Source organism: Mugil cephalus, chromosome 2 (genome assembly GCF_022458985.1).
Source record: "Mugil cephalus isolate CIBA_MC_2020 chromosome 2, CIBA_Mcephalus_1.1, whole genome shotgun sequence".
Taxonomy (NCBI): domain Eukaryota; kingdom Metazoa; phylum Chordata; class Actinopteri; order Mugiliformes; family Mugilidae; genus Mugil; species Mugil cephalus.
Window position 1 is genome coordinate 31,586,728 of NC_061771.1, and position 26,449 is coordinate 31,613,176.

Consider the following 26,449-nt stretch of genomic DNA (forward strand, 5'->3'; position numbering starts at 1 on the left):
TTAAATGCAAGATAAGACTGGTCAGCATTGTCTGGTCTTTCTGGTCTTTCTTCAGCACATCAATATACAACAATATCTTCCCCAGAAAATATAAAAGTACAACTGAACTGAACAACAACATGTTCAGATAAATCATGTTTCCTATTCAGTTCCTGCCAGGTTCTTCTTTGCTTCCTCAGTATCAGATAGTGATCAGACAATGAATACTGTACAAAATTATGTCCATATGTCTTTTAAATCCTGTTCTTAATAAAAATTAATTAAAATAAAGTAAGTCACTCTAATTCAGAAGAAGTCAAAAGCCTCTTGAAGCCAACAAAACTAATCAGATAAATTAATAATGCCATACCAAGAAGGACTCATGATATATTAGAAAGAATATGTAAATACCTGTTGGCTGCCATGTATATAACTTTCCGCATCAGACAGCAACAACCGGCCTCTGAATACGTCTGTGTTTCTGTCCACTTTATTTATAAATGAACACAGACTTTCCAACTCACTGTAATATACGTGTAATTAGGGCTACGGGGCAACGCCAGAGGCCCTATTGTTATACCACGTGTTTCTTCTTCTTCTTATTATTATAATTTTTCTGTTTCCTCCCCGTTTTAGCCCCTTAAGTCTTAACTCCCTTAAAGTTATATATCAAAACGTGCAGTTCGATCATGATCGATTTGCTATTACTTTACTTTTCGAAATCTGAGTTTTTTGTGACGTAAGTTGAGAAAAATGGAGACAAATCTCCCACTGAAAATGAATGGGACGACTGAAAAAAAAAAAAAAAACGCACAGAAAAGACAGTTTATCAAAGATCTACCGCTCAGGCATACTTTCACCTAGAGACTTCAACTTTAAAATGTAGACACAACCATGAAAATTCTATCGAAACTCGTTTTAGAATGTGCAAGCTCCTTAGAGTGAAGGCACACGTGTGAAATGGCTTGAAATTTTTCTCTTTCTACGCTCATCCCAGCCACAATTTACGCACTAGACACAAGATTTTTTCCACAGTTGTAGACAAACTTGTGCTGTCTCAATGTTCTTGGCACAGCAGTGAGACGTATAGAATTTTAACTGTGAGCCTCTGTTCGCGGTAAAGTATCTGTCTGCTCGCCATTCACTCCAATGCAAAGATTTTCTGATATAAGGAGAAGGGACCGCTTTTTAACATGCATGTGTGTCCAAAATATTTACTCTAGAAGGACAGAAAACATATCAAAGTCTTCAAGACGGTCTTACGATGCCCACGGTCTGCTTGTTTTTCCGATAGGGGCTACCGTTTTGTCACAGTAAGTCTAAATGTGAGACCAGCGAAAAGCAGGAAAATCAGTCTATTTCTCCACGTCTCTCTGTGTCCCGGCTCTGCGCACTTCTGTCATCATTGACAACCACCTTGGATTGCCACAGCAACCCCTGACCCCCAGGCATGAGCCACAGCTGACACCAATTCATTAATCAGGGACTCCTCTGATGTCTCTGTTGTTAATACTGCTGATCCCTGTGTCCAACACATTTCCAATCCCGGTATTAGCCCCCCTTTCAAAATGTCCCAGAGGGAATAGTCTCATTTAAGCGTTTGTCTTTTCTTATTTTTACATTTATGTAGTAATTTGACTTCTACCTACACCAAGTTCACTCACTTCATTTTTAAGAGTTTAGACACAACTCGGTTTTTAATTTAGCTTAGAGAGCACACTTTTTTAAATGTCTCCATTTCTTGATACCACCGAGTACTGTTGCATTAGATTAGTTCACATTAAACAATTAATCAACCATTTTAAGATTTTTTTATTTTTTTTTTTTTCATTACTCCCATTTACATAGGGCAAACTGGGTGGTCACAGTGTTTACAAATTGAGTTATCAGCAGCACTTTAACAGATTTAATTAAAAAAGTATATCTCAACATTGAATTATATTTCTACAAAACTCTGGTTAATGTATGTAATCTAGGTTCTTCAGCAAAGAGACATAAACATTTAACTCTACTGTTTGGAGACTCTTAATACGCTCAGAAATAAAAGGCTCTGATTGCTGTCAATATGTTTTCCCTCTGGGTTTAAGAATCAGGTTTGTTCACCTAGGCTGGACCCCTCTCTCTCTTTCTCCTGGCTGGCTCACCAGATTTAATGAAGTGGAAGAATTTGCCAGTAATAATCCTGAACTGTAAATATTTTTCTTGCTTTTTTAACTGTAGAGATTTTAATGAACACACAAAGTCAACACAACTGGTGGTGGAGACTGAAATAGGCATTTCTTCCAGTAAATATCCAGCATCTATTCCAAATGATGTAATACATGATGACTGAATAACGTCTAATGGGGTTCTGATATCTTGAATTTTCCAGACTTTACATGCTTATGTGGGCATATTTCACCTTTCAATGCAACTATATTATCACAATAAGTCAGCATGTAAAAAACCTATAAAACTCTTCTACTGTTACAGTATAGTTTTCTCATACCAATATTTAATGCAACCCTTGACACATTGAGTTTACATTACCAAAGGAATGCAGATACATCAGGACACATGAGCCAGAGCACCTCCAAATATGATCAGTGAACAATTCTCTCAAATGCGATCTCAGTGCCACCTGAGATATTCACACATTCCTTTTTGCCCAGATTGGATCTTAATGATCCAATAAATGAGTTGCTGTGCAGTAAACAGATATTTGAATAAATGTTGTGGGTTTCTTGCAAACTTAAAATGATTAATAAGTTATAGTTACGATCATAATCGATGTGTAGCTGGCTAATTAGTCTTTTAGCAGTTACTAATGTTTCTGTATGCTTTCTTTCCTCATTACCACAACTCCATTCTCCAGTCACAACTACTGTATATAAATCCCCCCAAAAAAAGCGGAAACCATGGAAACTGGAATTGTAGACATTTTTTCCATTTTTTTCCAGCAACTTCTTCTTTCTTCTTTAGTTGCTCATCTGCTCATCTTTTTTTGTTTTTTTGTTGTTACTATACCATGAGCTGGATGACTGAGAACCATTAAACTACTGTAAATAATCTGGTTGTAAATGATGTTACAAGTAAAACATGACACATTTATCATATTTTGGCTTCACTTTTGTGCAGTGGGAGGAAGTGGAAACCAAGCAGCCACCTACAAGGCTGAAAAAATGAAGCAATCATAAAACCCTCTGAAAACCTATAGGTCATCTAATGTTCTCTAAAAGGCAGTGAGTCAGTCTCCATAGACCTCCATGATAAAAACTTTCCAACAGGCACCAGACTGTATATACAAGTTTGCAGAGTCAATACATTTCGGTCTCTGAGATTTTATACAACTCATCCGTTTAAATGATCGTGGATTCTGGCTATTTTGAGTGACCTGTGGGTGTCTTCACATGTTGTTAGCTGCCACTAATGCCATTAATGAATTGGCTGGGAGTTAGATGGAGTCAGTTGCTACCAAGATTCATGTACAGGCAGTGGTTGTATACAATAAACACATAAATGTGAGGAAAAAAAAGGAGAAAGAAAAGTATCTTTGTTGCGCTTGTGTCGAGTTCATCCATTCCCACCGGGCGTGCGCCTTGTTACTGGATTTGACATCAATAATGGTGTCATGAGTGAATTTAAGAGCGGTAACTGAACTGTGAATGTCATGGTTCTGTCTTTTATTTTGTTATCACAGCTTTAAGTTTCCTGTTTTATTGTTTAGTTTCTTAACTTCCTGTCTGTCGTGCCTCATGTTTCTGTCTTGATGTCTGTCCGTGTCTTGTTTTGTGTTTCGTGTTTTATTTTGCTAAGTAGTTGATTTCTTGTCTGTTGTGTTTCCTCGTGTGTGATTGCTGATTGGTCTCACCTGTGTTGATTATCCTCATGCGTCTCCCCTGTGTCTTGTCAGCCCTTAGCCCTCTTGTGTATGTATGGCCCTGTCTTTTCCTTTGTTCTCAGTCGCGTTTTTAATGTTTTCTGGTGTTACTTCCCTGCATGTCATCCTTATGTTCCTCCTGTGAGTTTTTCCTGTATTGAGTTCTGGGTTACCTGCCTTGCCTGCAGCACCTTTTGTTGGATTTTTGTTTGTTTTCATTAAAAACTTTTTGTTTGAAAACCCGGCCTCATCTTTAGTCCCGCACTTGGGTCCTCACTTCAACACCTCCTCAAACCCTGACAGTGAAAAGATATGAAATTGTTTTTATTTATATAGAACTTTAAACAATGGCTAACAGTCACGACACAGTGCTCTAAATGGATAACATAAGAACATAAGACATAAAACACTAAAAACAATAGAAATAATACTAAATCTGTGTTGAGTGTAAAGATAAAGTGATGCTGGAGTGGTGCTCACAAACACAACATGTACAAAGTCTGATCCACAGAGATTAAGTCATCTGTTTTCATGAGAGGAGGAGGAGCTCAACTGAGCAGGGGATCAAGTTTCATGAGAACAGAGAGGAAGAAGGAAGTCAGCTCAAACGACTCGACAGAAGAGGGTTGAACAAAGAGGAAGGGTGAGTGTTAACACAACATTGTTGTCATATTACTGTCAGCGTATCACAGTCAGATTTAGATTTATCTTGTGACGATACAAAGGCACTGAAAAAGAAGGTTTCTAGTGTTGTTTTTGGTGTTTCTAGGCGTGTCTATGGAATCTAACAGTTTGATTCACACAGCCTTGTATTTATCACTTTCAGTGTGTAATGAGTGTGCTTCACTTCCTGTTTTCAGTCAGAGTGAGTCTGATCAGACGAGTCTGTTACTGACCAATTATCCACTTCCATATATATATTTATATATACTTCATATTAGAGATTGCACACTGTCTTAGTGTGTTGCCAGGTCTGAAATAAACTGGGATGTGGTGTTTTCTGAAAATTCTCCTCAGTTTCTCCGATACACCAGGTACGTAGGGGATGGTGATGTTCATCCTCCTGCTGTGCTCCTCTTCCCTGTTCTTCCTGGGATATCTTTTTTAGCCTTTGACAAAGGCCCAGTTGGGATGTCCACATGTTTTGAGGGTTTGTTTGATGTGTTGTCCCTCCTTGTCCTTTCCATCCTGTCTTGTGGGTCCAGTCTGTGCTCGGTGCTGGAGGGTTCTGATGACTCCTGGTTTGTGTTTCAGAGGGTGGTGTGAATCAAATTACAAGTGCTGGTCTGTGTGCGTAAGTTGTCTATATACTTCATTGTTGAGGCTTCGGTCTTATTCAACAATCACCAAACAGTCCAAAAAGGCCAGATTGTCCCCGCTGATGTCCTCCCTGGTGAACTTGATGTTGCTGTCCACTGCATTGATGTGTTGTGTGAAGGATTCCACCTCCTCTGTCCTGATTTTGACCCAGGTGTCGTCCACATACCTTTACTAGTGGATGGGGGTGGAACCTGCAAAGGTGTCCAGGGCTCTGGTCTCTACGTCCTCCATGTAGAGATTGGCCACGATCGGTGACACTGGAGACCCCATCGCACAGCCGTGTTTCTGCCTGTAGAAACCTCCCTAAAACTGGAAATGGGTGGTGGTCAGGCACAGGTAAGTAACACACAGACTTGTTCTGGGGTGAGGTTTGTTCCTGAGGCCAAGGGTCATCCTTTTGCAGTCTTTTCCGTACTACAGACGTGACTTCTCTGGTGGGAATGCAGGTGAACCGTGAGGTGACATCATAGGACACGATGGTTTCTTCTGGGTCCAGTGTGACGTTCTTGACTTTGTTCACAAAATCCGTGGAGTTTTCAATGTAGTGTGGGGTGTTGCCTACCAACGGAGACAGGATGGATGCCAAATGCTTGACGGTGTTGTATGTGACAGAGGTAATAGTGCTGACAATGGGTCTGAGTGGGGCTCCTTCCTTGTGTATTTTGGGGAGTGGATAAATACATGGTGTAGCTCCCCTGGGGAAAGACGGTAATAAAGGAGTCTGTCGATGGCCTTCTCCTTCTCCAGCTGTTATAGGTAGTTTATTATTCTGGTTTTGTAGATGTTGGTTGGGTAGTACGTGTCAGTGTCTCATATGTGTCCTTGACGTTGAGGAGGTTGTCCATTTTTTGTGTGGTAGTCCACTGTGTTTAAAACCATTGTGCATCTCCCTTTGTCAGCAGGAAGGATTGTGATGTTCCGGTGTTCCGGTGTTATGGTGAAGTTTAGTCCTTTGGCCAGGATCTCATTCTCTGGTTGATTGGGTTCTCTGTTCTGGACCCACTGCTTCTGGATGCCCCGCTGTGTGGTGTGGTCATCCTTCCTCCTCCACGGCAGTTCTTCCGGCTTGTGTTGTCTGTTGTGTCTAGTTTGCAAAAAAAGGAATTTGCATTTCTGTCGTTCCTTACCTTTTGTGTGTTGTGATTTGGGCGTTTTCCACAAATTTGGAGACTTCCTCCAGAATGTCCTCAGGTAGCTGTGATGTTAGTTTGTAGAAGCAGTGTTCAGCCTCGGATTTGAGAGCGTCAATGGTGAAATGGACCTGTCTCACTCTCTCGTTGAGCAGCTGGGTTTGAGCTTTCTGGAGAATTTGTTCCGCTTTGTGGCCCTATATGGAGCCTATGTGTAAGCTGGTGGGAATGCTTTAATAGCAGATGAACACTAGACATCACTGGCAGTGTCTGTCTTTGAGGCTTTGACATGTCAAATCTTTTTTCGGTACAATCAGGAAGAAGTCAACCAAAAGACAAGGCTAAATCTGCTGATCACTAGTGGCAGCAAATCTTCTAATTCCCACCTGCAGGAAAAGAGGAGGAGAGAGACATGCACAAACAAACCTTCAGTACAAGGAACAGTATGGTTTTAAAAAGTTCTACATGCTGCAGATGTCAGAGGAGGTCCTGGATGAGTTGGACTTGGGGAAGTACAAGACACCATGGGAGACACAACGGAGACTCATCCCAGCTGTAAAGAACTGCAGAAAAGCTCGGTGAGTCCAGATGTGATGTTTGACGTAGTCACTGAAGATTAGTGTCTTAATTCTTCAGATATAAACAGGATTAAATGAAACATGTCCGTTAGTTGTGATTCTCCTCTGCTCTTAATATGAGATGAAAATTAGTTTTTGTTGAATAATCTTGTTTTTATTTGTTATAACTGTTATTTCCAAGAATTCGAAGAGCCCCAAATTAAAGTTCCAAAAGGTTTGCTTCCACAGATTCCACTTCTACTACACATGTGCAAAGACAGAAACTCTTGTTCTTACTCTTACTGTTCACCATCCATCTGCACCAGAAAGAGTCCTGAACCTCAACTTAGATCATGTGACATCAGAGAACCTTTATTGTCCAGTAACTAGTTTCAGTTCAGCAGATTTTTCCTGCTCATGGATGTGAACAGTTGTATCTGACAGTAATAAAGAGCAAAGAGATCTTTACAGTTGTAACAGAGTTCAACTCATCTCATCTCATCTCATCTCATCTTCCATACCGCTTAATCCTCACTGGGCTCGCAGGGGGGTTGCTGGAGCCTATCTCAGCTGGCATCGGGCGAAGGCGGGGTACACCCGACAGGTTGCCAGTGTATCACAGGGCTAACACAGAGACAAACAACCATTCACACGCACACCTAGGGTTAATTTAGAGTCACCAGTCAGCCTAACAAGCATGTCTTTGGAGATGGGCGGAAGTAACAGAGTTCAACTCTTTCTAAATGTTCTGACAGACTGTGGACAGTATGGAAGCCTAAATGTAGCTCCATGTTCCCTCCTTCATCTGCAAGATGGAAGTAGAACAAAGATTGTTGTTAATAGTCTGCAGCTATGATGAAGACTGAAGAGAGTCATTGTGTCCAGATGAGATGAGCTGTAAAACTTTAATAGAGTTTTTATATGTTTTATAATCACAGACTTACTGGATGTGGACTGTCAGAGTCTGATTGTGATGTTGTGGCCTCAGCTCTGAAGTCCAACCCTTCCTATCTGACAGAGCTGGACCTGAGTGATAATGACCTGAAGGATTCAGGAGTGAAGCTGCTGTTCGCTGGACTGGAGAGTCCAAACTGTAGACTGGAGACTCTGAGGTCAGTTCATTGACTGTAGCTGTTGTAGGTTTTCTTTATATATCCAGTTAAAATCCTTAACTGATGTGTCAGATGTTCTTTAGCTGATAAATGTTCAGTAATTCCAAGTGTGTGAGACTGAAGGACAAAGTCAGTCTGCTCACTTCAACATTTTATCTCCATCTTTTATTCTTTATTCAGATTAGAGTACTGCAGTTTGTCAGAGATCAGCTGTGATTCTGTGGTCTCAGCTCTGAAGTCCAACCCATCCCATCTGAAAAATCTGGACCTGAGTCACAACAACCTGAAGGATTCAGGAGTGAATCAGCTGTGTGATTTTCTAGAGAGTCCACTCTGTAGACTGGAGACTGTGGGGTCAGCTCACTGACTGTAGTTGTTGTACGTTTTCGTTATTTATCCATTTTTATCTCACATCTTTTATTCTTCATTCAGATTGAAAGGCTGCAGTTTATCAAAGATCAGCTGTGATTCTCTGGTCTCAGCTCTGAAGTCCAACCCCTCCCATTTAAAACACCTGGACCTGAGTCTCAATGACCTGATGGATTCAGGAGTGAAGCAGCTGTGTGGTTTTCTGAAGAGTCCACTCTGTAGACTGGAGACTCTGAGGTCAGTTCACTGACTGTTACTATTGTAGATCTGATGTGTTTAATGACCAACTGAACCTCATTTACGTTCATCCAGAACTTTCATCCATAAATATGTGAATTTCTATGGGATCAAGATCATGAAACTGTGAAAAATGTTTTTTTCAAAGAAACCACAGTGAAAGCTTGGATAATGTTTTCAAAAGACTGTAAAACATTCAGATCCCTGTAAATATTATTTAATATCAGAGAATTCCTTCTTTTTCCTAGTGTTTTTTCAACACGTTTTCATCTCATCTTCTACTACCACTTATCCTGACTAGGGTCGCGGTTGGCTGCAGCCTATCCCAGCTGTCACTGGGTGAGAGGAGGGTACACCCTGGACAAGTCTATCGCAGGGCTAACACAGAGAGAGACAGACAATCATTCACACTCACTCCTACAGCCAATTTAGAATCACCAATTAACCTAACGACACAGGGAGAACAGGCAAACTACACAGACAAAGGCCAAGTCAGATTCGATCCAGGCAGACTCGCTGTGAGGCATCAGTGCTTACCACTACACTACTGTGCCACCCAGCCTTGAAACTTCTATTTTAAAAGGGTGACATTCTCATTTCATTTTGAAACTCTGATATCTGTAAAAAGCAGAAGGCAATCATATGCTCTTCATTTTCAAATAAAATGTCACTCTTTAGAAGAAAAAGATTGAACTTCTCCAAACTGTTTTGATCACATTTTCTCAGCAGTTTTCAGACCAGCATTTACAAGGATTCAGACCTGGAAAACAAACTGATGCAGCAGGAGAACAGAGACACTCTGAAAACATGTTGAAGAAACACTAGAAAAAGAGTTTGTAGCAGAAACTGTAGACAATGTCCACTGTTAGTTGTTGAAGTCAGTGAAGCTGACACAGTAATGTTGAGCTGCATTTAAAACCTGAACACATCTGACTATTCATGGTTTATCTACATCTTTTATTCTTTATTCAGATTGAAGGTTTGCAGTTTGTCAGAGATCAGTTGTGATTCTCTGGTCTCAGCTCTGAAGTCCAACCCCTCCCATCTCAAACATCTGGACCTGAGTCACAACGACCTGAAGGATTCAGGAGTGAAGCAGCTGTGTGGTTTTCTGGAGAGTCCATACTGTAGACTGAAGACTCTGAGGTCAGTTCACTGACTGTCTGTTACTATTGTAGATCTGATGTGTTTAATGACCAACTGAACCTCATTTATGTTTATCCAGAACTTTCATCCATAAAACTGTAAAATGGATAGTATCAAACAGATCAATCACTCTCTTTTCTTCTGAAAATCGTATTAAGCACATCACCGTCAAGACAAATGGCAACCAGCTATCGTGCAACACCAGCCTCACATTTCCACCACTGTGGTCCACTGTCTCTCTCTCTTCGGGCCGCACCTCTCCTCCACATTTTAACCATGATCAGCTGATTACCTGAGTATAACCAGCCAGAGGTTGGAGGAGAGCGGAGAGTGAAAAGAGAGACACACAAACACACCACAACAATTACAAACAGCAATCGGGTCGTACCAAGTGTAAAAACGGTTGAAACCTTGACACCTGTATTTTAAAGGGGTGACATTTTATTTTGAATCTCTGAACCAAATATATTTGCAGTCATGTTTCAAAGCTGACTTTATAACACCCACTTTTCAGAGAGTTGACCACAAAGTTAGGAGCTTTTGGATCATGTGATTTTTAGCTGCTTTCTTGCTCTGATTCATTTTGAAACTGAAGCCTGAAAAAAAGCTGGAGACAATGACATAATCTTCGATTTCAGCATTTACAAGGATTCAGACCTGGAAAACAAACTGATGCAGCAGGAGAACAGAGACACTCTGAAAACATGTTGAAGAAACACTAGTAAAAGAGTTTGTAGCAGAAACCGTAGAAAATGTCCACTGCATTTAACACCTGAACACATCTGACTACTCATGATTTATCTTTTATTCTTTATTCAGATTGGAGTACTGCAGTTTGTCAAAGATCAGCTGTGATTCTCTGGTCTCAGCTCTTAAGTCCAACCCCTCCCATCTGAAATATCTGGATCTGAGTCTCAACAACCTGAAGGATTCAGGAGTGAAGCAGCTGTGTGGTTTTCTGGAGAGTCCAGACTGTAGACTGGAGACTGTGGGGTCAGTTCTTTGACTTTATGTGTTGTAAATCTTTCATCGGTGTTAGACAGCTGAACCTGATTTATCTTCATATATAACTTAAATTTTCCTCAGGATCATGTGTTCAGATGCAGGTGTTTGAGGTGTGTTTAGTGTCTGAGATTCCTGCTGCTTCATCATCATTCAGTCACATTTCATTTGGAGTGAAACCTGCTGTGATCCATGTATCAGTCCATTCTCTCTGAACCACAGGTGCTGGAAGGAGCTCACACACCTCACACTGTCACATATAACTGTCTGTAGAAAACATGATGATGGTCCACAAGGACAAAATCAGTAAAACATGCCTTATTAGTTTTTATCCATTATCCTTTATTTAAAATGTTTACTGTTAGTTTTTAAACCTGAACACATCTGACATTCACATTCATGATTTATATTTTATTCTCTATTCAGACTGAGTGCTTGCAGTTTGTCAGAGATCAGCTGTGATTCTCTGGTCTCGGCTCTGAAGTCCAACCCCTCCCATCTCAAACATCTGGACCTGAGTTACAATAAGCTGAACGATTCAGGAGTGAAGCAGCTGTGTGGTTTTCTGGAGAGTCCAGACTGTAGACTGGAGACTCTGAGGTCAGTTCACTGACTGTTACTATTGTAGATCTGATATGTTTAACTGAACCTCATTTATGTTCATCCAGAACTTTCATCCATAAAGATGTAAATATCTATGGGATCAAGATCATACCATAATCTGAAACTGTGAAAAAAAAAGATTTTGAAAGAAACCCAGTGAAATCCTTGCTAATGTTTGAAAAGTCAGTAAAACATTCAGGTCTCTGTGAAAGTTATTTTCCTTCTTTCTCCAGTGTTTCTTTAACACGTCTCCAGAGTTTCAGATTCATCACTGTTCTCCTGGTGTATTAGTTTGTTTCCAGGTTTTAAACTGTGATCTGAAAACTGCTGTGAATGAGTGTAAAACATTCTGAAACATTAAAAGTTTTACTTTAACGGTTTAATATTGTATTTTGAAAAAAAAAATGAAGGAAGTATATTTGCAGTCATGTTTAAAACTGACTTTACAACATTCACTTTTCAGAGAGTTGACCACAAAGTTAGGAGGTTGTGATGTTTGGCTGTTTTCTTTCTCTGATCCATTTTGAAACGGAAAACTGAAAAAAGCTGGAGACAGTGACATACTCTTCATTTTCAGCATTTACAAGAACTAATGCAGCAGGAGAACAGAGACACTCTGAAAACATGTTGAAGAAACACTAGAAAAAGAGTTTGTAGCAGAAACTACAAAATGTCCACTGTTAGCTGTTGAAGTCAATGAAGCTGACACAGTAATATTGAGCTGTTTATCTGCATCTTTTATTCTTTAATCAGATTGACTGAGTGCAGTTTATCAGAGATCAGCTGTGATCCTCTGGTCTCGGCTCTGAAGTCCAACCCCTCCCATCTTAAACATCTGGACCTGAGTTACAACAAGCTGCAGTACTCAGGAGTGAAGCAGCTATATGATCTTAAGAAGAGTCCACTCTATAGCCTAAAGACTCTTAGGTCAGTTTTTATTTTCTGTCTTTGGTCTACTGTAGCACAGCAAGCTTGTTAGGCTGATTGGTGACTCTAAATTGACCCTAGGTGTGAGTGTGAGTGGTTGTTTGTCTATATGTTAGCCCTGTCCAGGGTGTATCCCGCCTCTCGCCCGATGACAGCTGGGATAGGCCGTGATCCTAGTGCAGGATAAAGCGGTATGGAAGATGAGATGAGATAAATCTTGTGGAGGCTGATTATACTGACTTAAAGATTCTTCTCAGTTTGTCTCTGGCAAAATAGTTTTATGCAACTCAATCAGACATTACAACCAAATTCTGATGAATCATCCAAAGATCTCAGATCCTACATAAATATTCTTCTCTTTTGTCTTTGTTGACTTTAACACAGAATCAGTCTCAGTATTTGTTTATTGACAGCAGTACTGGAGCTGCATGGACTCCAGCAGGAAGTCAGAAGCTAATGAGCCACTGATCTGATCAGTTTGATGATGAACCAGAAATATTTCTTCTGTTATACATGTCAGATGTTGTTGTCAGACAACCTTGTTGTTTGCAGTGGTGCACCGTCCTCCGAAACACAATAAGGAGTTCATACAGGATTCTGAAAATTTCCTCTCCGGTGTTATGGTTCACTATGAACATGTTTTAATTCAAGGTGATCGAACATCCATGTGTGTTGTGAAACCAAACCTCTGGTAAAAGACTTCATATCTCTGATTGACTCTTTTGTCCTGACCCAATGTGTTGCTGGCCCAACACATGAAAAAGGCCACACATTAGACCTGGTGCTGTCTCATGGGGTGCCTGTCTATGTAGACGTGATCTTTAGCAGTGATTGCATTTCGGATCACTTTCCTGTGTTCTCTGCTACTGTACCCTGCTCTGTTGTTGAAACTCCTCCTGCTCCTTGTCGTTACCGTGTTATAAACACTACACTGATGTTTTCCATGGTTTTGGTTGAGTTTGTAACCTCATCTATGGATGAGCTTGGTTCTGTGGGTCCTGCAGAGCTTGTAGCTCTCTTTGATTCAAAATGTACTAGCATCCTTGACTCTATCGCTCCTATCAGGAACAAATCCTCCAAGGCCCCTTCTAAACCATGCCCCCCCCCCCGATGTGCCCTGCTGTTTTTGACCACTTTAAATCTATATCACTGTCTTAGCTGCTGGATGTAGTGCAGAAACTACGCCCCACAACTTCAGATAGCATTCCCCCTCATCTCTTCAAAAAGGGTTTTAATTCTGTGGACTCATTCATTTTATTATTGTTTCATGCTTGTTTTAGCTCAGCCTGTTTTCCAGCTCCTTTTAAGCATGCTATAGTGCAGTTATTAATCAAAAGCCTAGCCGTGATCCATCTGTTCTTGCTAACTATCTCGAAACTCCCCTTTTTGTCCAAAGTGTTAAAGAAAGTTATGGCTACCCAGCTGGTATCATTTCTTAAGAAAAATGACATTTGTGAAAAGTTCCAATCTGGTTTTAGACCTCGACATAGTACAGAATCTGCCCTTTTAAGAGTGTTTGATGATCTTATTTTAACTGTTGATTCTGGGTGTGCAGCCATCATGGTGACATTCGATTTAATTGCTGCATTTCACACGGTAGATCACAGGACCCTGCTGTCCCGCCTGAGGCGGTATGTTGGTATCAAGGGTGCTGCCCTCATGCTGCTCCAGTCCTACCTTACTGACAGGAGTTTCTCAGTGCATTTGGGAGATTTTTCTTCTTGTGTGACCCCTCTTACTTGTGGGGTGCCTCAAGGGTCTATTCTGGTCCTTTACTGTTACAATGATTGTGCTGATGCTCTGCTTTCTTCCCTGGGTTCAAAAAACTGCTCTGTAATTAAGAGCATTGGTGTCATTTTTGACAGCGAGTTCAAATTTGACAGGCAAATTGGCTCTGTGGCCAAAAGTATCTTTTTCCAGTTGTGACTTCTGACCAGGGTAAAACTATACTTCTCTCCTAGTGACCTGGACCTGCTTTTATTTCCTCAAGATTAGATTATTGCAACTTGTTGTATGTAGGTTTAGACCAGCACTCATTATGACGTCTACAACTTGTGCAAAATGCTGCTGCTCAGCTTTTAACAGGCACAACAAAATGGGAACATATATCCCCAGTTCTGGCCTCTCTGCACTGGCTTCCTGTCCATTTCAGAATCAATTTTAAGATCCTGTTGCTTGTTTTTAAAATCTTAAATGGATTGGCACAGTAAGAAAAGAAAAGAAAATGCAAAAGAAAATAGTTAACAAACGAAAACTAACAAAAAACTAACAGAAAACTGTACCCTAAATAACTGGAGGGTAATATCAGCTGCCACAATAAAGCTTCTGGACAGCTGGACAAAACAAAATAAACTTCCAATTCAAATAAACAAGGACAAAAGGAAACAGGTGGATAAAACAAAATTAATCAAACTACTATATTTTAAAGAAAATATATAAATCCTAAAAAAAAACAAATCAGAAGAATAACCAAAATAAGGGGATTAAACCCCACACTAACAGCTTATATGAAATTTGATACAAAGACAAGGAAAACAAATGGATATAAATAATTATAAGCGTGGACTCGTATTACCAGTCCCGGACGAAGCAAAAGTCAACACTGGTCCAACCAGACAGGGTCGTGCAAATTCGGACAATTTGAGCCAAGCAAAGCAGCAACAGTTCTTCTCAAACAGCGTCATGCTGCGCACCCATCATTATCGAACGGCCATAGTGAAACTTGGCCCGGGAGATGAACAGAGAGGTAGCTGGTAGAAACCTACGACTGGTCACATGGATTGGGTTGGAAATCCCCAAGAGCTAGTTCCGTCAGCACCGTGTCTGACAGCCAGCTCTCTCCACACAAAGCAATATGACAACAGGCAACATCTAACTTGCATGCATAATGCCAAAAGGTAGCCACTGTGAAGGGGGATATTTTCCTCTCCTTCAGCCCAGGATCTTTATACCATTTGGAAAGGGTAGTTCACCTACGCACAAATCCCGCGACAATTACTCACATTTTGGATATTTATTTGGTACACAGAGAATAGATGTTGATTTCAGCGCTGAGGCTTCGGTCAGTTCACCTTAGGGGTAAAAAGAACCAAAAGCCCCACGTCAGGGAAGACAATGGATAGTACTGCCTCTCATGTGTTAGTGAGTTTCTATGTGTAGCCAATTAGCTTTATCTGGTTTCCAGTAAGTGAGATATCAGGGTGTGAAGTGTCCTAGTCTGTGAGCAAGCTGTAGCAAAGCGAAAGACAACTCCTTATATGGTGAGATGGCGTAAGTAACATTCTTCGTGATTCTTCCCAAGGTTATACATAGGCTGAAGGCCTTATTAACCCCTTTAAACCCAACACTACATTACCTGCACCGGTGAACGTGAAAGGAGAAAGTGAGGCGACCAGGAAGTGGGTGGATCTCCGAGCCAAAGAGCAAGAGACCGAAGAACGGAGACCACCTCCGGCCCCATGTGATACGTATCTACACGGGTGATGTTGATGAACATTATATCATATTTTACTTTGTTCTGCTGCTGGAGAAGACGACATCTCAAAAGCAGACAGGGACACGGTCTCATCCTCCCACATTTCCTGATGTGCTTGGAGACACCACACCGTGCCATCAGATGGCAGAAGGTGGCCTGGAACTATCTGGCTGAAGGAGCGTTCTTCCAGCCTCCTAAAATACAAACACCACATTTACATCCAGTTACCCGGATAATATTCATACATATTAGCAACAGGTGACAGCCGACGTTAACAGCTGTTTTGCGCAACCTCCAAACAACAACCCATAAAATCACAAATTGACATATTTAAACAAAATCATCTGCAACTACCAACAGTTCCCCCCCATTAAACTCCCTTTTCATCCTTACGTGTGAAAGATAATACAATGAGATCTGGTTTGTACTGTAAACCGGTTGTTACACTTCCACATGAAAATGAATGAAGAATCTTTTCCGATCGCTCCACTTTGCCACATCCAAGATGGCGGTGACGTTGACGTACGATTCAGGGCTCAATGCAGTATCTAGGTATCTATGTCTCGTTTAAGAGAGCAATGATGGGCCATCGCATCCTGCTACAATCGGAACAGTTTACCACTGCATTTTCGTGCGTCATAGACATTGGACATTTTTAAATCTTCTCTTTAAACTCACTTTTTCTCCCAGGCTTTTGAACCTGTGTGAAAAGAGTTGTGTACTGTATTGTATATGTACTATCATATATTACTTGCTGTAATTGATGCTTGGACTTTTTTATTCATTTATGTATTTTTGGATTTTATTGTTCCTATTCATTTATGTAAAGCACTTTGGTAAAGCTGTAATGGTACTCAATGAATAAACGTAAAATTGACCTTGATCTTGATAACATCCAGTTTTATATGAAAATATGACACATTTTGATTTGATGACACTGTGCACATATAAAGTACATTTACTATCCTGTTAACACTGTCCAAAAAGAAACACTGTAAGTGTGACAAAATGTCAATATGAAAACTCAACTCAAACTTTTTTTATTATAACACATTAAATCAGGTTTAGTTGCATGTAGCATATATTTCTCATGTCTGGTGACTATGTTCATGTAAATACAGTAATGTCTTATTTTAAAGTTGAAAACACGTTGTCACTGTGTGTTCCTCTACCTCAGGGTGGACCTTTATAAAGAGCTTTGGTTCAATCCAAAGCTTCCTGGTAAGTGTCACTAAATTTCCACTCTGAAACGGTAAAAACTCAAACTGAAGTCTTGTCATTTCTGTCACAGCTGAGGGTGATCTAACTGACGTCCCCAAAACTGAGAAGAAACACCTCCTCCTGTCTGAGGAAAACAGGAACATGAGCTTCTCCCAGGAGTCTGCTTGGTCATGTTTCAAACCTGAGGTGATAACAGAAAGAGGAGGCCTTTCATACAGGTGAGACACTTCAGGTTTGAAGGATATAAATGAGTCCAATGGAAGCACTGGTATTTTCTGTCCTCTCAAACTAATCTTTCACTTATATATGATATATAAATGAATTGGTGACTCTAAATTGACCCTAGGTGTGAATCATTTGTCTCTGGTTAGCCCTGCGATAGACTGGTGACCTGTCCAGCCTAATGAGGATAAGTGGTAGTAGAAGATAAGATGAGATAAATGAATCTGTTAAAACAGCCATATCTGAACTAAACTGTGACAAACCAGCATCTTCTTTAGAACCATTCTGTGTTGTTCAGCTTCAGGTTCCCGGGTTCAGGTGTGTTCCACTGTTCTTTGACTGGTCTGGTGTTTAAAGTGACTCATGAGGGTGAGGTCTCCTACAAGACTTTGATCTGGGACGATGCTCTTCTTCAACGGGCCGGCAAGCTGCCTGGAGGGCCACTGTTCAGCATCACCTGTCCTCAGGACTCTATCAGTCAGCTCCACCTCCCACACTGTGAACCTGAGCCTGGTAAGAAAACAGCATTTAGTTTTTAACTCTCCTCCAGTCTGCCGCAGTGCTTTAAAACAATGTGAAACTTATGGCAGAGAATCTAATTTTCCTGTGGATTCACAGCACTGGTCTCTGAAAGCCTCTCAGTCGTCCACATCACAGACGATGGCATGAGCATCATTCAGCCACTGGAGATTTCTGAAACTCATGTGATCGTGGACGTCCCTCACCTCTCTGCCTTTGGCATCGTGTGGGATCTGGTCAAGCGGTTTAAGGATTTCATTACCATACCAGTCAGAGGCCAAGTGCTGATGTTCCTGCGACACAAACCTTGTCGCATCATCCGTGTGATTCTGCTACCGAACAACGTACTTCTGCAGGAGGTAACATTTGAAGGTGCACAACTTAAATGTGACACAACGAAATGTGGTGGAATTAAAACCTCTTCAAATACAATGTCTTATTTCTATTGGTCTATTGTCAGTGAAGGTTCTCAGTCATCCAGATTATGGTATATCCAAAGTGCATTTTGAAAATGGCAACTGGACTTGGGACTATTTGTCCCTGTCCTCTTTCCCTATGAATGGTCTAGACCCATTATCAGTCAGGGGCTCTGGTCTCAACGGGTGAATGGGGTTGAAACTTCTTGGGGACCAAAGTTATGACTGTATTGTAAATTGATGGCAGATTCAATCTCAGTCCACCTCTTTGGTTTAGTGAAGGTTTTTCCAATCTGACATAGATGGCTTCCTTTACTGCTTTCTCAAACCATCTGTCTTCTCTGGCTAAGATTTGGACATTGCCACCTTCAAAGGTTTCCTTCAGGTGTAGGTGTACCACTGGAAATTAATTGCACCAGTTTCTGGCCAAGCAAGTTTTTGAGGGGTGATACCCACATAGTTTCCTATTTAAACTTCAACTGTGTTGAAGTTTAAACAGTCCCTTAAAACTGAATAAGCTACTCAGATGGGGGGTGAAATGTCTTCTCAAAAAACTCAACAAGTCCAGTTGACTATTCCAACCAATCACTTGATGAATTAACATTTTTCTATTGATGGAAGAAACTGTGAAACATAACGTGATTGGCAAAAGCTTCAGGTTGCTACAGTTTATTGATGATAGAAGATGGAAGCAGCTGGATTACTTCTGAACACAAATGTAACAATATGATGATGGTGCCTTACAGTGTAGATGGAGAAAACATAGTATGAAAGAAACCCTGGAGGCTTTGATAAAGAAGGGAACTTTTCTGCAGAGGTTGAGTCCGTCTCCTGGTCTCAACCTGGTTGTGGTACATTTCACTTGAAGACAAAACTACAGAGACACCCACAAACACACAACAACTAAAGGTAGAAAAGATAGTTGTAATTCCTCCACCTTTTGTCCAATCTGGCTTGAATATCTGCAAATTAAAGCTGAGACATTCATTTGTTTCAATGTCCATGTAGAGGCCTTACTCGACAACATTTTTAAACCTCAGAAACTTATCATGAAATGTTCTGATATCATTGAAGGTAAAAGCTCAACACACTGACTGTGAGTACATCCAGGCTCCGTCCCTTGGCCTTTTCCACAAAGGGCAACATTACAGCCTCCACAGTGACCCAGAGGTTTATAAAATACAGCCTGCTGTGAGTATCAGAGTCCTTCTACATTCAGTGAACACAAAGACAAATGCAGCTTAAACATAAATCACGTGTTTCTGTTTTATCTCAGCGTACAGAGTTTTTTGAAAACTATGGACCAAATTTCCACCCAACATTTGAGGTCATCATGAAAACGAACAGAGATGAAGTGACGCTGACCGTGCATGATCAAGACAGGACACAAGTCTGGCAGTACTGCCTTTATCTGCCTGGTAAGGACCTGGGAGCAAAGATTTTCAAATTATGTTTACTCAAATTTGTCACAGCTGTGGGAACTTGCCCTTGGTACCATCTTGTGTATATATGATCAGGTCATCAAGGGGATGTAATGCATAATCAATGTTTGAATGTAGAGCCAAACTCTATATGCATACTGACTCCTATGGATCAGACTCAGCCAGATTATCTTAGTAGAAGAGTCCAAAGTCACCAGCTGTTGGAGCTCTGAAAGACAGAGGATGTGTCCCAGCATGCCTCTGGTGCACAGGAACAAATCTTTAATAATGGCTGTTTGTGAAGATCTTTCTTTGTAAAGCTTGTGCTCTGTGGAACAGAAGAAGATCTATAAGCTTTGGACACACACTTTTATTATGCTTGGGTTGTGTTTTGTACATCTTTTTTTACCGAATTTGTATTGTCCTTATCCTCTATAACCGCTTGTCCTCTAGAGGGTTGTGGGGGGGTGAAGCGAGGTTCACCCTGGACAGGTCTACAGTCTATCTCAGGGCTAACACAGAGAGGCAAACATGAATGGATTAGACATAAAACAGAAAGTATGACTGCATCTCAAGGGTTTCTTTAACTCTGGTTTTGTTGGAGGATACCAGAGTGGTGACAGTTTAGGATCAAGACACTGAATGAAACATCATGTTCTCAAACCAGACAACAGATTGATAATGCATGCGTGTGCTGCAGCTTTTATTATTTAAAGGTAAGAGGAAGTCCAAGGAAATTGATTTGATAACCACTGCTATATCCTCCTGCCTCATTAGAAACCAGTGGACCTGAAGTTGACTCTTCTTCAGAAGTAAATCAGCTGCTAGTGGAGAACAACTCGTCACCAGAGGAGAAGCTGAAGGAAGTTCGGACCAGATTCATTGACCAAGTATCTGACACCATTCTAAACAAGCTGCTGGATGAACTGCTGCAGTGTGGAGTCATAACTGATGCTGAGGATAGAGCTGTTAGAGCCAAACAGGGAGATGAGAAAGCACGAGAACTCATCGATATGGTGCGAAAGAAAGGAGCAGAAGCAAGTTCTAAGATGATCTCCATCCTCTCTGTGTGTGATTGGTACTTGTGCAGAGAGCTCGGCTTAAACTGAAGCAGAAATCTAAAGGAGGGTCGAATCAGTAATAGAGATCATGTGTGAGGCTGGTGAAGCTTTCAGGAATTTTCAGATGTTGATAAAGAAGAACACTTGTTACAGCAAACTTTATCTGGGCTGTATGATGAGCACAGTAGAATTGAGAATTTAGTGGAGTACAGTTGTGACGTTTGTAAATAAACTGAATCTGTTGATCTGCTTTTCAAATTGAACGATGGAAACAGAGTTGCAGTTGAAAGTCTTTCTGTTTTTCTTTCTTTTTCTTTTTTTACCGTGTTTCACACATAACATGCCGCAGTATGCAGCAGCCTCAAGAAGGGAGAGGACACACTTCAAGAATGACCCAAAGAATGTAATGCTTGGTGGAACTCTGTTGAGCATGGTTTCATGTCAAGCAGTTTCCAGGTTTCTATACTGTACAGAGACTTCAGCAAAGAAAGTTAATTCACAGCAAATTGAGAAGAGTTGAATTCTTGGTGTTAAACTAGATATACACTAGTAGAGATAATTATACTCTGGGTACAGTTAATTCATTATAATTAACTATCAGTTGATAAATAGTTGGTGTCAAAACCGAGTGTAAAAAGGAAGTGTCACTTAATCAAACCTCTAGGTGTAAATGTTTAAATATTAACTCCGAACTTCTAACTCTAAACTCTGATCTTGTATTTAACACCTCAAGTGTTAACGTTACTCTTCGGGCACCCGAAGTCATTTTGAAGCGGTGAGCCACGGAAACTTTACTCGTCACGCTGTTACCAACCACCCGAACACCTGCTTAATGAGCTAGAGGTTAGCACGCATGCCTGGCCTCACTGTAACATAGAAAGTGAGTAACGGCAGTAAACAGTACGTTTGGCTTGACGTTGTAGCTGAGTGAGACGAGTCATGCACTTTGTAACCATAGATATAAAATGTGATAAGATGATGCTAATGGTTTGGAGTTGCTAGCTAGTGTGCTAAAGTGGTGCTAAAACTACATACCTACATTGTGCCTTACTGTTGCATGTTCTAATATTTGTGGTGCAAGCTTGAAAATAAATGTTTTTGAACTGCCAAACATGACTACCCTTTTATTTTAGTAAAGTTTATCTTCCAAGTATTTTTTGTAGGATTATATAAGACTTATATTGACACCTTTTAAGTGTTGGGGGGTAACACTGGGTGAAGTTAAGAAATAGTCCTCTGAGAGAGTTAATTGCTAACACTATATAAGTGTTAAAAAAACTAACTCTGGTTGGTGTAAGGCAGTGTTAAATTTAACTACAAGAAGAGTCAAATTTACACTAACTTAGTGTAAAGGTACCAACACTTGAAAAAGTGTTAAATGAAAAGAAAGAATTTCCCCATGGGGACAATAAAGTCTGAAGTCAAAAGCTAAATTTCATTAAAGTGCAACTTCTCTTTGTAAGTGTTTCCATTGAAAGGAGTTTTGTGAATGAGCTGTGACTCTCCTACAGTCTCAGTCTCGTCTGGCAAATGTCCTATAATTCATTTGAATTCTCATGACTTTGAGGAAGATGGACTTTAAAACGAACTGGTCACATGACCCCCTGCGTCATCTTCGGGGAGGTGCCAAAAAAACCCAGTTTCCATTGCATTGATATATATCTGAAAAACCACCTCATAAAAGTGTAAAAAGTTTTAGCTTTAGATATTTGAGAGGTTTTTAGAAATGGAGGTGTTTCCATTATCATTTTTTTATTGTGATATTTAGGTTTTGTGCATTTCTAGGGGGAATAGAAGTGCAGCAAGTGTTAAGCCTCACTTCTACCAACGATCTTAGGAGAAATCAAAGATTCAGCAAAGATCAGTTTGATATGTGAGACATTCACAGATCTCCACACTTCCCCAGATTAATATCAGTAATGTTTTAGATTTAGAATTTCAAATGAGTGTGGTTACTAGTAGCCTTGTTGCATTAGGGGCACATCCCCACCAGAGGGCGCTGCTGTGCCAACGAGGATTATCAGCTTTCATAAGTTTTCCTGTGTCAAAAATGTTGTGCATAAGTTAATACATAATGAACTTTGTCCGCAATTAAATGTTTGTGTGTGCGCGCCGTTCACACCATGAAACATTTTGTGTTTTTACTGTCGTCACATTATAGTTTTGATCTTAAGTATGTGAGATCTTGAACACTGCCATTTGGTGGTGCTATTGATATGTCAGGTGCTGTGGTCCCCTCTCTCACTTGCTACTGTACTTTTGTTGTGAGGGTATTGATTATGCTATTTCTGGGTTGTATTATCATAATTTATTATTTATTTATTTATATATTTTTTAAAAAAAATGTGAATTCTTTGTTCTACATGTTTCACATAGTCTTGTTTTTAGCCTTCCAAGATTATTCTTCTCATTCTTCTATCTATCTATCTATCTATCTATCTATCTATCTATCTATCTATCTATCTATCTATCTATCTATCTATCTATCTATCTATCTATCTATCTATCTATCTATCTATCTATCTATCTATCTATCTATCTATCTATCTATCTATCTGTCTACTTACTCAGTTTTTCTGTTTTTGAGCATTTGGGTCACTTTTTGGTTCAAAATGCTCTCATTATTGTAATAAGTTAATGTTTAAAATGAGAACTAGCACAGTTCTGTTTCAGATGAACGCAGATGAAAAATGACTCTGTCAATGTTACATTTCTTAAAAAACAGACTATGACCAAATGTAATTCATTGTTTTATTGTCTGTACTGAGTGTACAGTCACAACTATTGATATTGATGGACCAGTTCTGTTCATGTTCTCCTTGTATCATCATAAATCTACTTATTTTCAGTCTAAAAAAGACTTGGTCTTTAATTGGTATTGTTACCTGAGCTCAACAGCAAAACTCTCACATTAGTTCTCACAGTAACATTATTCAACTTTGTTCGACCTCAGATTTCCTGAGAAATTCAGCAGAAGCATCTGAAGAAGCTACTCAGATGAATGACGAAACGTCTTCAAGAAATCCTACAAGTCCAGCTGACCTTATTGAACGCTTTTTGGATTACCATGACTTGGATGACTGAGAACCTTCACAGACATATTTCAGCAGAAGCAGCCACTTGTGATGATGCACCATGGAGGTTTGGTCCTTTCAGTTTTCTCTTCAGGGTTCATATCGATCGTTCTGCATGGAACACATTCACGCTCGACTTCAGAGTTTGGATCGTGAATATCAGTGGGTGTGTGTGTGTGTGTGTGTGTGAGGCAACGTCAGAGGACAGGAGCAGAGATAATGCTTAAGATAATGCTTATTTTTAACTTTTTACGACCCTTGTCTTTTGTACTGTAGTGCAGTGGATTTCAGAGCAGATGGAACCAGTCCCATAAAACCAGCAGCAACAGAGCAACATTCTGCAGAGCATGCCAGGACGAAGTGCGCTGCTGTCGTATGGAGTTTACCAGTGTGACAGCCTCTGGGTAGAAGTTGCGTTTTAACCTTGTTGTTCTTGTCTTAATGCTCCGCAGACTCTTACCTGAAAGGAGGGGATCAAAGAATATGCTAGCAACGTGGGTAGGGTCCCCCATGATGCAAGCTGCAGTGCTCCTGCATATGCTAGTGTAAATGTCCTCCATGGAAAAGGTGATCATCTGGGCTGCTCTGACGGCAGCCGCAACCACCCTATGCCAGGTGGTGATGGAGAAAGTGAGAGTACTCTCCACCAGTCACCTGTAGAGGGCTGCCAGAACTGAATTGTTAAAGCCACCTGGCCTCTGAAGAAAAAAGAGGCATTGGTGGGCTTTCTTAATGACCCAAGAAATGTAAACTTCAAGGTATTTGAAACTGTAGACCACTTCGAGGGGTGTAGCCATCATTTTAGAAGTGAGTGGGACAAATTGTTCAGAGGTCTATTGAGTGATTTACTGTATCATCCTCTCACATTCAATTGCACCTCTCCCTAGCAGCTAAAGAACCACATAATCACAAACAGCACAGCACCACAAAACCGACTTTTGCCACTTTGCTGGTTTGCTGCACATGTTTACAGAAGCAGATCTGAATCAAACCAAATATCCTCAGATTTAAACCAAAGATTTAATATTTTTTAAACCGTCTCTGATGACAGCGGTGTTTTTTTGTCGCCTTTTGCCGTTTGAACGCGAGCTTAACTCCGCCTGCTCTTGATGGACTTACGTGCGGCTCGGAAAAACGTTTTTCCACGGGTTAAAAATGAATGAGTTGTTGTAATGACTGTAAAAAGTGTGATGTGTGAAAGTCATGTGACTTTGTTGTATCTATAGTACTATGATAAAAGCAGGTAAACAACATGTCTGTCATGGTTTTTACCAAAAAAAATTTAATAAAGTTATTCCTGTCCATGTTCCTGGAGACTGAATTTAAAAAGGTTACTGTATGATGTTAGATTTTTGCAGCTCAATATTACTCAGCAACCATCTATAGCTTACTTATTTTATATTTATAGAGGTATGTTTGATGTCATGTCCTTCAGTTTAGAGGACATCTCCATCATCCTTGTAGTTGGAATTGTCCAGACACTGAAATCTCAGATTTGAATAATCAGTCTGGTGTCTTGTTTCAGCCTCCACACAACCACACAGTGCATCTGCAGCATGTCATCAAGGATGGCGTAATGAAGGGTTACACCATGATGCACAATGTCTGCACCAACAAGCACAGCTCCAGTTTCTAATAATCAGTCCAGTGTCTTGTTGCTTGTTGTTACTCTATGTACTATTCACATGTAGAGGAAGAAATGTAAAAAAAGACCAAAGTTGATCATTGATCTCAAATCCCCAGTAAAGAGCAACAGCAGAATGATCTGTGATCATATTTATTCTAAAGCTAGAGAAGCTCCTCATGGTGCATAGATAATTGATAAAAACTCTACAAATTCACTGATAAAAGAGGGGGAGTGATGCGGTGGTCTGTAGACTGAGACACAGAGGATGGGTGTGCTGCTAAAAACAAAGGCGTGATACTCAAATCGAGCGTAGTTGTTAAAAAGAACTTAATTTGAGAACATATGATATGTTTTGTAATTGAAGCAGTACCTCCTCCTCTTTTGTCCCCCCTAGCAACCTAGTAATAAAAAGTTAAAATTTGGTGGGGAAGCCTCAGTGAGAACAGCAGGTGCATCAGTGCCAAGCTATGTCTCTGTAAGAAAAATACAGTCCAGGTAATTGTCTATATCAGGGCTTCTCAAACCTTTTTGGTCATACCACACTTTGAGCAAGGGGGAATTTTCAAACCCCACCTGCCCCAGGTCGCCCCAACAAAAATCCTGACAAATTATGCATTTTTAGATTTATTGAACAAATGCAAAGTAATGTTATACTTCATAACAAATCAAAAATCAATAACACCAAATAACACAACCTTCAAAAGAACATAAAAGTGCTGTTGTGCCATCTCTTGCATTAAAAAGCAAAAGTATAAGTGCAGTAGTCAAAAGTATGGAAAATAATCACACTGTTTCAGTGACTTCTCAGTAGAGCAACACAAAACGACAATAAATTTGTCAAGGCAGGTGAGCAAGTGTAAGTTGCTGCGATGGGCCTGTTTTCCACTCCGCATCTTTATAAACCAGGGCAACAAGCTTGACGTTGCTCTTAAATCATACTCAATGTTGGGGTGGGATCTGGGATTTTTTTCAATGAAACAACAGCTGAAAAGCCCATCTCACAGAGATAAGATGATCCAGGGCTACTCTCAAGAAAGAAGGCACATTAACTTTATAATTTTCTGCCTTGTGTCACGCCCCACCTGTCACATCTCCATTCCCCACCAGTGGGCCACACCCCGCAGTTTGAGAAGCACTAGGCCAAATATTTGTGCCCAGATACATACAGTTAC

At 40.4% G+C, this 26,449-nt stretch overlaps 1 protein-coding gene across 3 annotated transcripts; it reads left to right on the top strand.

The window, feature by feature from the left end:
* The first annotated feature begins 3,747 nt into the window (after positions 1 to 3,747).
* On the top strand, positions 3,748 to 21,516 carry LOC125001168 (NACHT, LRR and PYD domains-containing protein 1-like). 3 transcript variants are annotated; one of them, XM_047577073.1, is made up of 11 exons: positions 3,748 to 4,481; positions 6,606 to 6,866; positions 7,784 to 7,957; positions 12,068 to 12,241; positions 16,894 to 16,937; positions 17,008 to 17,155; positions 17,458 to 17,672; positions 17,778 to 18,037; positions 19,169 to 19,285; positions 19,371 to 19,512; positions 20,293 to 21,516. In XM_047577073.1, the coding sequence occupies exons 2-11, from the start codon at positions 6,754 to 6,756 to the stop codon at positions 20,622 to 20,624; spliced, it is 1,719 nt and encodes a 572-aa protein (XP_047433029.1). In that variant the 5' UTR covers positions 3,748 to 4,481; positions 6,606 to 6,753; the 3' UTR covers positions 20,625 to 21,516. The 3 variants fall into 3 exon arrangements, with proteins under 3 accessions (XP_047433029.1, XP_047433038.1, XP_047433020.1); XM_047577082.1 differs by having other exon boundaries at positions 6,763 to 6,866; XM_047577064.1 differs by lacking the exon at positions 3,748 to 4,481 and adding an exon at positions 5,457 to 5,494 and having other exon boundaries at positions 6,763 to 6,866.
* The last annotated feature ends 4,933 nt before the right edge of the window (positions 21,517 to 26,449 follow it).

Excerpts from the sequence above, each read along its gene's own strand:
- LOC125001168 (XM_047577064.1), top strand. The coding sequence starts at position 5,474 with ATGGGTGGTGGTCAGGCACAG. Across the intron at positions 6,867-7,783 it reads AAGAACTGCAGAAAAGCTCG|ACTTACTGGATGTGGACTGT; the intron begins GTGAGTCCAGAT and ends TTATAATCACAG. Across the intron at positions 17,673-17,777 it reads ACACTGTGAACCTGAGCCTG|CACTGGTCTCTGAAAGCCTC; the intron begins GTAAGAAAACAG and ends GTGGATTCACAG.